The sequence below is a fragment of the Hyperolius riggenbachi genome, chromosome 3 (genome assembly GCF_040937935.1).
Source record: "Hyperolius riggenbachi isolate aHypRig1 chromosome 3, aHypRig1.pri, whole genome shotgun sequence".
Classification (NCBI taxonomy): Eukaryota; Metazoa; Chordata; class Amphibia; order Anura; family Hyperoliidae; genus Hyperolius; species Hyperolius riggenbachi.
In genome coordinates, this window is record NC_090648.1 from 491,100,680 (window position 1) to 491,113,672 (window position 12,993).

The window sequence follows — 12,993 nt, forward strand, 5'->3', positions numbered from 1 at the left end:
ATTCCTTATGCGGCCCAGTCTCATCCTGACTTTGCCTCCTGCGGCCCACAGGTAAATTGAGTTTGAGACCCCTGCTTAACATTGAAGCACAAACGCTCCCAAAATGCTGCATGTCCTGCGATTGCCATTTTACTAATCCCAATCGCTACTGTGGAATTTGTTACATTTATTTACATTGGCAGTGCGTTTAGGGAAATCGCTAGCGATTAAAAGCGCTCCCTAAACGCTCCAAAAAGTGCTCTAGTCTAGTGGGTTCCAGGTTTAGAGGGAACCTGAGGAGAGAGGGATATGGACATAGCTTCTAACTGTCCCTCTCTTGGAGGGACAGTCCCTCTTTGGGAACCCAATCTCCTGTCCCTCTTTCTCTATCATTTGTCCCTCTTTCAGGACTGATCTTTCTACAGATCTATGCAAAGATATGGATTTTATCTACTGAAAAATGTGTTTCATTGACTCTAAACTTAAAGAGAATCTGTACTGTAAAATTCTTACACTAAAAAGCATATCATTCTATTCATTATGTTCTCCTGGGCCCCTCTGTGCTGTTTCTGCCACTCCCTGCTGCAATCCTGGCTTGTAATTGCCATTTTTATGCAGTGTTTACAAACAAAAGACATAGCAAGTGATACTGAGAGTATCTCAGTGTGTGAGTCATACGGAGTGTGCAGGGGGCCTGGAGAGGGTGTGTATAGCTTCTATCCAATCACAAGCAGCACAGCACATTCCAGCCTGACTGCCTGAGCCCGACAGAGGAGAGAAGATTAGATCATATAACAGAGATAATACAGCCACTGTGCAATTAGGAAAGGCTGCAGTAAGACAGACCACATTAGAACAGCTATAGGAACTTATAGAATAGAAGAAATAAGGCTCAAAATTTTGTTACAGAGTCTCTTTAATACTCATCCTTTAAATTGATATATTTCTTATTTTCAGATGTTAATACGAAGGAAAATGAACCTGAATAGAAAGGACCAGTGTGGACTGAATTATAAAACAACTTATTTTCTTTTAAAATCTTTATGGTATGCGTGACCAGAGTTGTGGCAGCTTAAGTGTCCCACTTTCTTATTTGAAAGTTGGGAAGTAGGTATGGCAGTCGGCGCAGTACGCCGCGGACAACGAGGCCATGATTGACAGCGGCACTTCACGCAGGCGCAGTAAGGAGGACCTCGAGGTCAGCCTGAACAAAGTGCAGGGAGCCCGGGACGGCGGCGGAGAGCGGAGCGATCAGCGTGGGACAGTCGGCTGCAAGGGGCTGGAGAAAGCCCAAGGTGAGTAAAGCTGATTTAAGTTTTTTAGACTGATTCCTTTAAAGTAGAATTAAATTGAGGAGGGGAAGGGGGGGGGGGGGGGGGGCTAGAGCAGTATCTCGAAAACACTTTTTAGCCAAACAGCAGATAGCTGGTACCCAACAAACAAGCTGGCATAGAAATAAGGCTTGTGTTCTTACCTACTGTTTTCTGAGTAGAAAAAGTGTAAGCTGTGTGGGCAGGCACTCATGCACTGTAGAGGTCATTCAGTGTACACAGTGGGCGGGGCAAAGCCCAGATCTTTGCCTGGAAGCTGATCTACTCAGATTTGGTTTTCTAAAACAAGAAATACATAAATAACAGATGTACCTTATAAACTCGCGTATAAGCCTAATTTTTCAGCACAAAAAATGTGCTTAAACTTTACCCCCTAAGATTATATGTGAGTCAGTGGAGCAGAACGGATGGTGGAGCAGGTTTTGTTACTGGCAGAGGAGCGTAAGGATTGTGCACTGGTGATCCTGCTCTTGCCAGCTTGTACCCTGCTGTGTCTGTGCCACCCATCCCCTGCAACATGGTGTGCAGAGTGCACTGCTCAAGACTACCTGTGTCCCCTGGCTTGTGGAGCGGAGCGTACAAGCAACGTGTCAGCAGTGCAATGATCGGGGTTTCTTCCTGTGTGGCAATCGCTGTGTCTCATATCTATGACGCCATCTAGTGGCATCTTGAGACACAGCTGTATCATCCTTGGGGCACATCTGGCTACTGTGTAGGGGTTATACTGGGGAAGGAGCTTATACATGAGTCAGTCACTTTTTCCTGGTTTCTGATGGAAAAGTGGGTACCTCGGCTTATATGCAGGTCGGCTTATATGCGAGTATACACAGATTACCCAGTTCCATTATATTGCAAAAATGCTAGAGGTCTTAATAAAGAGACTCTGAAGTCTCAATTTTTCCCTGTTTCTTTAATTTAATCTTGTTAAGCATTATATCCTAAGTGAAATCCTGGCAATCCCGCCACAAAACAAGTGTTTTTTAATAGAGAAATAGCCCGTCAAAGCTCTCGGGCTCACAGGACTTTACTTCCTTGAAGAGGCAAAGCTTTGAGCTCTAGCTCTGTCTCCTCCGCAGTCAATCTCTGCCGATCAGCCGCCTCCTCTCCGCCCCTCTCAGTCTTCTTTCTCTGAGAGGGGAGGAGGCAGAGATTGATTGCGGAGAGGCAGTGCTACAGCACAAAGCTCCGCCTTTCCAGTGCAGCACAATCTGCGACCTGCAAAGTCGTGGAACTTTGCAGGTTGTTTTCTCTATTAACCCCCTTGCCGTTCCAATTCTGACGGCAAGGGGGCAGCGCAGCACTTTAAAAAAAATTTTTATTTTTTTTAATCATGTAGCGAGCCCAGGGCTTGCTACATGATAGCTGCTGACAAGCGGCATCCCCCTGCTTAGTTCGATCGCCGCCGGCGATCTTTGCAAGCAGGAAATCCCGTTCAGAACGGGATTTCCTGCAGGGCTTCCCCCGTCGCCATGGCGACGGGGCGGGATGACGTCACGGACGTCGGGACGTCAGAGGGAATCCCGATCCACCCATAAGCACTGCCTGGCACTGATTGGCCAGGCTGCACAAGGGGTCTGGAGGGGGGGGGGGCGGCGCGGCGGGTAGCGGCGAATCGGCAGCGAGCGGGATATGCACGCAGCTAGCAAAGTGCTAGCTGCATGCAGTAAAAAAAAATTGTGAAAATAGGCCCAGCGGGGCCGGAGAAATCCTTCTGCGCAGGTTACCCCGAGCTGAGCTCGGGATAACCGGCAAGAAGGTTAAAAAACACTTGTTTGCGGCGATTTGACTTAGGTTATAATGCTTAAAGAGAACCAGAGATGAAGCAACCTCATGTATTTTACCTTATAAATCAGTGGGAACATGACAGTAAACACCTAATCTGCTCTTTGTTACATTGTTCTCTGTTTAATTTGCCTGTTATCACCTCTAAGATAAGAATCCCGACTAAGCAGTCGGTCTGGCTTTGCTACAGAATAATTATAGCTGAGACTGTGTTCTTTGCTGTCTTCAAGTCCAAGCCTGCCCCCTGCTGGCTTTGCTCAGGAATCATTATAGCTGAGTCATTATAGCAAAGCCAGAATCAATGCTCAGTCTGGGATTCTTATCTCAGCTAGATAACCAGGGCCGGCCCGCTCATGAGGCGGGGTGAAACTTTTGCCTCAGGCGGCAAATTTCCAGGGGCGGCACCCGCCCGTCCGTGGATGCGGGGAGCCGGCCCGCCGAGCTGGAGGGGTAGCTGGCAGGACGGGGGTATTGGGCCAGCGGCGGGGAGGGCGGTCGGACTCCCCCCTCCCTCGCCTGGGTCCCCCGTCCTCCGCTCCCCTCCAGCCTAAATAGAAGCAGCCGTATGTGTAAGAGGCACGGGCGGGGAGACACTCACCTCCTCCTCGCTCCAGCGTGCGCTCCACTGACATCACTTCCTGCAGGACGCTGCAGGAAGTGACGTCAGTGGAACGCACGCTGGGAAGAGGTGAGTGTCCTCCCCGCCCGTGCCTCTTACACATACGGCTGCTTCTATTTAGGCTGGAGGGGAGCGGAGGACGGGGGACCCAGGCGAGGGAGGGGGGGGGTCCGACCCCCCTCCCCGCCGCTGGCCCAATACCCCCGTCCTGCCAGCTACCCCTCCAGCTCGGCGGCCCCCCAGAGCGCCCCCCCGAGGGGGGGGGGGAGGGGCGGCGGTGACAATTTTTTAAAAATTTGCCTCAGGCGGCAAAAAGTCTAGGGCCGGCCCTGTAGATAACAGACACTTTTAGCAGTGAGGATGGAACAGAGAGCATGGTAAATGTTTTCTCTAATGTTCCCACTGATTTCTATGGTAAAATACACAAGGGTGCTTCGTCTCTGGTTCACTTTAACAAGATTAAATTAAAAAACATGGAAAAAATTAGACTTCAGAGTCTCTTTAAGGTGTTCACACACCATACAATTTTTTATATTTTATTTCAATTTGAGAATTACTATTGATTTTTTTTTTAATTTATAGTAATATTTGAAAAATCTAACCAAGGTATCAGACACAATTTTTCTCCAATCAAGAAAAAGAATGATTGAAAAAAGAAATTGCTTGGATCCATAAATCAAGAAATTGACAATATATCATAGGCCATTTAAAGTACCACTCCAGTGAAAAGAGTAAGCAGTTTAAATCTGACAGGTTTTGGACTAATCCATCTCCTCATGGGGGGTTTCTCTGGGTTTTGATTTCAAAAGCATTTCTTGAACAGCAGTTGCTAAGTCTAACTGACAAAATAATGTGCATGCAAATAGGGAGGCTTGCCGGTATCTTCCTATTTTAACACTGACGTCGCATTCACAGTGGGACGTTATGGTCGCACGCTATAAAGTCTTATAACGCAGCTTACCGCATTGCAATGATAATCCTGTGGGCCGTTAACAGTGCGATGTTAAAGTCACGTTAAAAAATGTTGCGTTGTGTTAACTCACTGCTTGCAGTGCATTACCTCTTAACGCAGACATGTTGTGACTTTAATGTCACATTAAACTGCAACATCCCACTGTGAATGCAACCTTAGACTTAGCTACTGCCATTCAGGAAATGCTTTTTGCTGGTGTGGTCCTTTAATTTTCATAAAAACTAATCAGAAAAATCAGCCACTACTGATCAATAGAGATGGTCCAAACGATTCGCCGGTGAACGGTTCCAGGCAAACTTCGGTGGTTCGCGTCCACCTGGACCAGGCAAACTTTTGCAGAAGTTCGATTCGCCCCATAATGCACTATGAGGGTCAACTTTGACCCTCTGCATCACAGTCAGCAGGCACATTGTAGCCATTCAGGCTACACTAAGCCCTGGAGCCCCCCCTTATATAAGGCAGGCTTGCCGGCCATGACACTCACTCGTGTGCCTGCTAGAGACAGACTAGGTACAGCTGCTGCAGACTTGTTCTCCTAGGGAAAGATTAGTTAGGTTCTTGGTCTTGGCTTGCTCCTGGCTGATTGTTATTGCTAAAATAGCACCCCTCAACAGCTCTTTTGAAAGCTAATGTTTTCCTGATGTGTTTTTTTTTGCGTGTGTGTGTTGCTCACTGACATTATACAGCCCTATCTGTTGCAGCTGGACCTTGGTAATTGTTATTACTGTGCCAGCCAGGCCCTGCCTAACTATCTATACTGGGACACCTACCTATGCCTACCTAACTACTGGGGCACCTACTTACCTATACGGGGACACCTACCTACCTACCTACCTACCTATACTAGGGGACCTACCTATGCCTACCTACCTATACTGGGTCTCCTACTTATGCCTAGCTAACTACTGGGACACCTACCTATGCCTACCTACCTATACTGGGTCTCCTACCTATGCCTAGCTAACTACTGGTACACCTACCTACCTATACTGGGTCTCCTACCTATGCCTAGCTAACTACTGGGACACCTACCTATGCCTACCTACCTATACTGGGTCTTCTACCTATGCCTAGCTAACTACTGGGACACCTACCTATGCCTACCTACCTTTACTGGGACTCCTACCTATGCCTACCTACATACAAGAAGATAATAAGGTCGCTTCATTGGGGACAGACCAAATTTGATCAGCTGGACAGTCACTGTTGTTCTATCATTGAGCTACCACAGCCCGGCGACCATATGGGCTGGAAAACTGCCACGGCCTGCACTCTGGCCATGTTGTGCATCAGTCCAGCACGGCCGTCACTACGCAAACAGCTGTTTGCGGTGCGTTACACAGTGAGTTTGGTGCGTCAGTGTGAAGCAGTACTCTAATTACACTCCCTGATTGATGTATACCCATGCAAGATGTTTGAAAGCACTTTAGGCCTGCAATTTAGCATTCAATGTGATTTCTGCCCTTAAAACGCTGCTTTGCGTCACATCCAGATTTTTCCCTGGGACTTTGGGCATGTATCCCACTCCGCCATTCCCCCCTCCAGGTGTTAGACCCTTTGAAACATCTTTTCCATCACTTTTGTGGCCAGCATAATTTTTTCTATTTTTTAAAGTTCGCATCCCCATTGAAGTCTATTGCGGTTCGCGAACTTTTCCACGAACCAAACCTTCCGCAAAGGTTCGCGAACGGGGTTCGCAAACCTAAAATCAGAGGTTTGGCCCATCTCTACTAATCAACTTAAATTGCTAAAAAGGGGGAATTCGAAAGACTTCTCACTTGAATTAAAAAAAAAAAAAAAAAAAAAAACTAAAACTTTTCTGTACAACTGAACGTTTTTATTGAATTGCCATAAAATCAAATCTTTTCATTGCATAGTGTGTGGCCGCCTATAACTTATCAATCTACGAGACCTCCTATGCCTGGTACACACCATGCAATTTTCCATCAGATCGGCAGGTTGAATCAATCATTTCTGACAGGTCCAATCTGATTTCCGATTCTTTTTCTGATCTATTTTGTACAGAAGTAATCGGAAAATCGATCAGAAAAACAATCGAAAGTCAGATCGGACCTGTCAGAAATTATCAATTCGATACATCGATCTGAGTGGAAGTTGCATATACATAAACTTTACTGACATCGGTTGACGAGACGTTTGCTTTGAATTGCTCTGGATACACTTATTATGTGTGTCCTCTCAATAGATGTAATAAGCTTGAAAATTGTCCCCTTAATCTTGCAGCAATGTGGAGTTGGAATGGCTCATCTGTGAATGGCGATCGCTCCCTGGTGATGTCACCGCTGCCGCCGTGCGCTCCAGACTTTCATCTGTGACTAATGGGAAGCTGGAGATGGGAGACGGTAGTTTGGGAGCTTTTTCCACTTCACTCAGTTTGGACATCAAAGGGCAGCCAAGCCCTGATCACTGCTATTAAATGTGCTGAGCCTTTATTTGGGACATCTGCAGACAATGGCTTCCCTGTCAGCTTGTGTTGGGCGGGAGGTGACATGGGATGATGTCACTGAGACCAACTACAGAAATTATAGCTTTTACACTAGCAGGCTAAAGCTGCGCTGCGTTACCCTATTTTTCCACAAGGGGCCGCAAAAGCAATGAAAGTCTCTGGAGACTCACACTCACTGGTGTCCCTTGCAGTGCGCTGGAAGTATCGCTACATCGCGTTACCGCAGGCATGGGTGGCATGCAGTGGCGGCTCCAGGAATTTTTTTTAGGGGGTGCTATGCAGGTGCTGGCCCAATTTCCGGGGGAGCTGACGACCTGCAGCAAAAAATGGGTGTGGCTACAACCTGCGCGGCGAAAAAATGGGCGTGGTCATGGCCGGATGAGGGCGGGGCTAACTGTAATTTAAAGTGAACCCAGGGTGAGAGTGATATGGTGGCTGCCATATTTATTTCCTTTTAAACAATTCTAGTTGCCTGGCAGCCCTGCTGATCTATTTGGCTGTAGTAGTGAACTGAATTACACCAGAAACAAGCATGCAGCTAATCTTGTCAGTTCTGACAATATTGTCAGAAACCCCTGACCTGCTGCATGCTTGTTCAGGGTCTATGGTTGAAAGAATTAGAGGCAGAGGACCAACACGGCAGCCAGGCAGCTGGTATTACTTAAAAGGAGATAAATATGGCAGCCTCAATATTATTCTCACCTCGGGTTCCCTTTAAAAGTGCAACGCAAAGACAGAGGGCCCAAGTTTTGGTGACCCTTTTCCCAGAAAATTCACATAATGTGAGCAGATTTTAACAAAAAACACGTCCAATGACCCCAATATGCACAATCGTTATCAGATATGGCTCCAATATGCACAATCGGTAGCAGATATGGCCCCAATATGCACAATCGTTATCAGATATGGTCCCAATATGCACAATCGGTAGCAGATATGGTCCCAATATGCACAATCGGTAGCAGATATGGTCCCAATATGCACAATCGGTAGCAGATATGGTCCCAATATGCACAATCGGTAGCAGATATGGTCCCAATATGCACAATCGGTAGCAGATATGGTCCCAATATGCACAATCGGTAGCAGATATGGTCCCAATATGCACAATCGGTAGCAGATATAGTCCCAATATGCACAATCGGTAGCAGATATGACACCAATATGCACAATCCCTAGCAGATATGACCCCAATATGCACAATCCGTAGCAGATATGACCCCAATATGCACAATCCGTAGCAGATATGACCCCAATATGCACAATCGGTAGCAGAAATGACCCAAATATGCACAATCGGTAGCAGAAATGACCCCAATATGCACAATCCGTAGCAGATATGACCCCAATATGCACAATCCGTAGCAGATATGACCCCAATATGCACAATCCGTAGCAGATATGGCCCCAATATGCACAATCAGCATCACCTGAAAAAGAAAAGAAAAACCCATTTACTCACCTACAGCCAGAAGACCTTCTTTCCCGACCTCCTGTCCCGACCTCCTTGTGGCGCGCATCGCCCGCGCGCCCACGATCCTCTTCCTTCCCGACGTCACGACGAGACTTCCTGCCTGCATGCAGAGAGCAGGGCTACGGGAAAATGGCCGCCCGAAGCCATGCACTGCAGACTCGAAGTCTGCAGAACTGGGCTCCGGGCGGCCATCTTACCGTAGCCCTGCCTGCTGCTCCGTGCTGCCGCTGCGTGAACTGACTTGGCGTCTTTTAGACGCCTGAAGTCAGTTCACTCCAGGGGGTGCTTTGGGGGTGCTTGGACAATTCTAGGGGGTGCTCGAGCACCCCCAAGCACCCCCCTGGCGCCGCCCCTGGTGGCATGCTTAGTGTAAACAACAGAGCGCGGTGTGTTGCGGCGTGCATGCGCTGACTGACGGGAATCCCAGTGACGTTTTTCCTGCCCAGCAGGGAGTACATTACTGAGCAGGGGGCAGACAGATCGAGCACCACCACACACACAAGCTACATTCAGCCAAGAATTGTATACAGCACTGGTTCTCAACCTTTTTAGCACGTGTACCCCTTTGTGAGTGATCCCTAGGAAAATGTACCCCAGACCGGAAAAAGTGGGTGTGGCCATTACATGATGCGGGTGGAGCCAAATACTAGCAAAATACAGGTAGTCCTTGGTTAACAAATAAGATAAGGACCATGTCCATTTTTAACCTGAAAAAAAAAACATATATCCAGGCACATCGCCTCTAGTTAGGACATTAAATAATTTTAACCCGAATCCATTCTCTTTTGTCCCCCTCTGTTCTCCCTATGCCTCATTTGTCACCCTCTGTGTCACCTCAGTTTGTGCCTCTTTTGTCTCCCTCTGTGTCACCTCATCTCCCCATATTATCTCTGTTCTCCCTGTGCCTCTTTTGACCCCCTCTGTGTCACTTCTGTTTCCCCTGTGCCTCTTTTGCCCCCCTCTAGGTCCCCCTGTGCCTGTTTTGTCCCCCTACAGGTCCCCCTGTGTCAACTCTTGACCCCTGTCCTAGCTAGGTATAGGTGCCCCCCATATAGGTATCCAGGTATAGGTTCCCCCGAATAGGCAGCAAGGCATAGGTGCCCCCAGTATAGGTATCCAGCCATAGGTGCTCCCATTATAGTTATCCAGCCATAGGTGCCCACAGTATAGGTTAGCAAGGTACAGGTGCCCACAGTATAAGTAGCGAGCTATATGTACCCCAGTATAGGTAGCCAGGTACAGATGCCATAGTGTAGACAGAGAGCTATAGGTGCTCCAGTATAGACAGCCAGGTACAGGTGGTGCCCCAGTGTAGGTAGCAAGCTATAGGTGCCCGAGTGTAGGTAGCCAGGTACAGGTGGTGCCCCAGAATAGATTAGCCAGGTGCTCCAGAATAGATTAGCCAGGCGCAGGTGGTGCCCCAGAATAGATTAGCCAGGTGCAGGTGGTGCCCCAGAATAGATTAGCCAGGTGCAGGTGGTGCCCCAGAATAGATTAGCCAGGTGCAGGTGGTGCCCCAGAATAGATTAGCCAGGTGCAGGTAGTGCCCCAGAATAGATTAGCCAGGTGCAGGTGGTGCCCCAGAATAGATTAGCCAGGTACAGGTGGTGTCCCAGAATAGATTAGCCAGGTGCAGGTGGTGCCCCAGAATAGATTAGCCAGGTGCAGGTGGTGCCCCAGAATAGATTAGCCAGGTGCAGGTGGTGCCCCAGAATAGATTAGCCAGGTGCAGGTGGTGCCCCAGAATAGATTAGCCAGGTGCAGGTAGTGCCCCAGAATAGATTAGCCAGGCGCAGGTGGTGCCCCAGAATAGATTAGCCAGGTACAGGTGGTGTCCCAGAATAGATTAGCCAGGTACAGGTGGTGTCCCAGAATAGATTAGCCAGGTACGGGTGGTGCCCCAGTATAGATTATCCAGGTGCAGGTGGTGCCCCAGAATAGATTAGCCAGGTGCAGGTGGTGCCCCAGAATAGATTAGCCAGGTACAGGTGGTGTCCCAGAATAGATTAGCCAGGTACGGGTGGTGTCCCAGAATAGATTAGCCAGGTACGGGTGGTGCCCCAGTATAGATTATCCAGGTGCAGGTGGTGCCCCAGAATAGATTAGCCAGGTGCAGGTGGTGCCCCAGAATAGATTAGCCAGGTGCAGGTGGTGCCCCAGAATAGATTAGCCAGGTACAGGTGGTGTCCCAGAATAGATTAGCCAGGTACAGGTGGTGCCCCAGAATAGATTAGCCAGGTGCAGGTGGTGCCCCAGAATAGATTAGCCAGGTGCAGGTAGTGCCCCAGAATAGATTAGCCAGGTGCAGGTGGTGCCCCAGAATAGATTATCCAGGTGCAGGTGGTGCCCCAGAATAGATTAGCCAGGTGCAGGTAGTGCCCCAGAATAGATTAGCCAGGTGCAGGTAGTGCCCCAGAATAGATTAGCCAGGTGCAGGTGGTGCCCCAGAATAGATTAGCCAGGTACAGGTGGTGTCCCAGAATAGATTAGCCAGGTACAGGTGGTGCCCCAGAATAGATTAGCCAGGTGCAGGTGGTGCCCCAGAATAGATTAGCCAGGTGCAGGTGGTGCCCCAGAATAGATTAGCCAGGTGCAGGTGGTGCCCCAGAATAGATTAGCCAGGTGCAGGTGGTGCCTCAGAATAGATTAGCCAGGCGCAGGTGATGCCCCAGAATAGATTAGCCAGGTGCAGGTGGTGCCCCAGAATAGATTAGCCAGGTGCAGGTGGTGCCCCAGAATAGATTAGCCAGGTGCAGGTGGTGCCCCAGAATAGATTAGCCAGGCGCAGGTGGTGCCCCAGAATAGATTAGCCAGGTGCAGGTGGTGCCCCAGAATAGATTAGCCAGGTGCAGGTGGTGTCCCAGAATAGATTAGCCAGGTGCAGGTGGTGCCCCAGAATAGATTAGCCAGGTACAGGTGGTGTCCCAGAATAGATTATCCAGGTGCAGGTGGTGCCCCAGAATAGATTAGCCAGGTGCAGGTGGTGCCCCAGAATAGATTATCCAGGTGCAGGTGGTGCCCCAGAATAGATTATCCAGGTGCAGGTGGTTCCCCAGTATAGATTATCCAGGTGCAGGTGGTGTCCCAGAATAGATAGCTGGGTACAGGTGGTGCCCCAGTATAGATTATCCAGGTGCAGGTGGTGCCTCAGAATAGATTAGCCAGGCGCAGGTGATGCCCCAGAATAGATTAGCCAGGTGCAGGTGGTGCCCCAGAATAGATTAGCCAGGTGCAGGTAGTGCCCCAGAATAGATTAGCCAGGTGCAGGTGGTACGCCAGAATAGATTAGCCAGGTGCAGGTGGTGCCCCAGAATAGATTAGCCAGGTGCAGGTAGTGCCCCAGAATAGATTAGCCAGGTGCAGGTGGTACGCCAGAATAGATTAGCCAGGTGCAGGTAGTGCCCCAGAATAGATTAGCCAGGTGCAGGTGGTGCCCCAGAATAGATTAGCCAGGTGCAGGTGGTGCCCCAGAATAGATTAGCCAGGTGCAGGTAGTGCCCCAGAATAGATTAGCCAGGTGCAGGTGGTGCTCCAGAATAGATTAGCCAGGCGCAGGTGGTGCCCCAGAATAGATTAGCCAGGTGCAGGTAGTGCCCCAGAATAGATTAGCCAGGTGCAGGTGGTACGCCAGAATAGATTAGCCAGGTGCAGGTGGTGCCCCAGAATAGATTAGCCAGGTGCAGGTAGTGCCCCAGAATAGATTAGCCAGGTGCAGGTAGTGCCCCAGAATAGATTAGCCAGGTGCAGGTGGTGCCCCAGAATAGATTAGCCAGGTGCAGGTGGTGCCCCAGAATAGATTAGCCAGGTGCAGGTGGTGCCCCAGAATAGATTAGCCAGGTGCAGGTAGTGCCCCAGAATAGATTAGCCAGGTGCAGGTAGTGCCCCAGAATAGATTAGCCAGGTACAGGTGGTGCCCCAGTATAGATTATCCAGGTGCAGGTAGTGCCCCAGAATAGATTAGCCAGGTGCAGGTGGTACGCCAGAATAGATTAGCCAGGTGCAGGTGGTGCCCCAGAATAGATTATCCAGGTGCAGGTGGTGCCCCAGAATAGATTAGCCAGGTGCAGGTGGTGCCCCAGAATAGATTAGCCAGGTGCAGGTGGTGCCCCAGAATAGATTAGCCCGGTGCAGGTGGTGCCCCAGAATAGATTAGCCAGGTGCAGGTGGTGCCCCAGAATAGATTAGCCAGATGCAAGTGGTGCCCAGAATAGATTAGCCAGGTACAGGTGGTGCCCCAGAATAGATAGCCAGGTACAGGTGGTACCCCAATATAGGTTAGCCAGGTACAGGTGGTGCCCCAGGATAGCCAGGTACAGGTGGTACCACAATATAGGTTAGCCAGGTGCAGGTGGTTCCCCAGAATAGATT

At 49.3% G+C, this 12,993-nt stretch overlaps 2 protein-coding genes across 3 annotated transcripts in view; one reads left to right on the forward strand and one right to left on the reverse strand.

The window, feature by feature from the left end:
- Positions 1-12,993, reverse strand: part of PHF21B (PHD finger protein 21B) — a 553,372-nt gene that overhangs the window by 262,336 nt on the left and 278,043 nt on the right. The window lies entirely within an intron of this gene.
- Positions 1-12,993, forward strand: part of LOC137560789 (uncharacterized) — a 308,947-nt gene that overhangs the window by 208,764 nt on the left and 87,190 nt on the right. Inside the window, exon 11 of the mRNA XM_068271931.1 lies at positions 1,091-1,274. Coding sequence (XP_068128032.1) covers positions 1,091-1,274 — 184 coding nt within the window. The remainder of the gene's footprint in view (positions 1-1,090; positions 1,275-12,993) is intronic.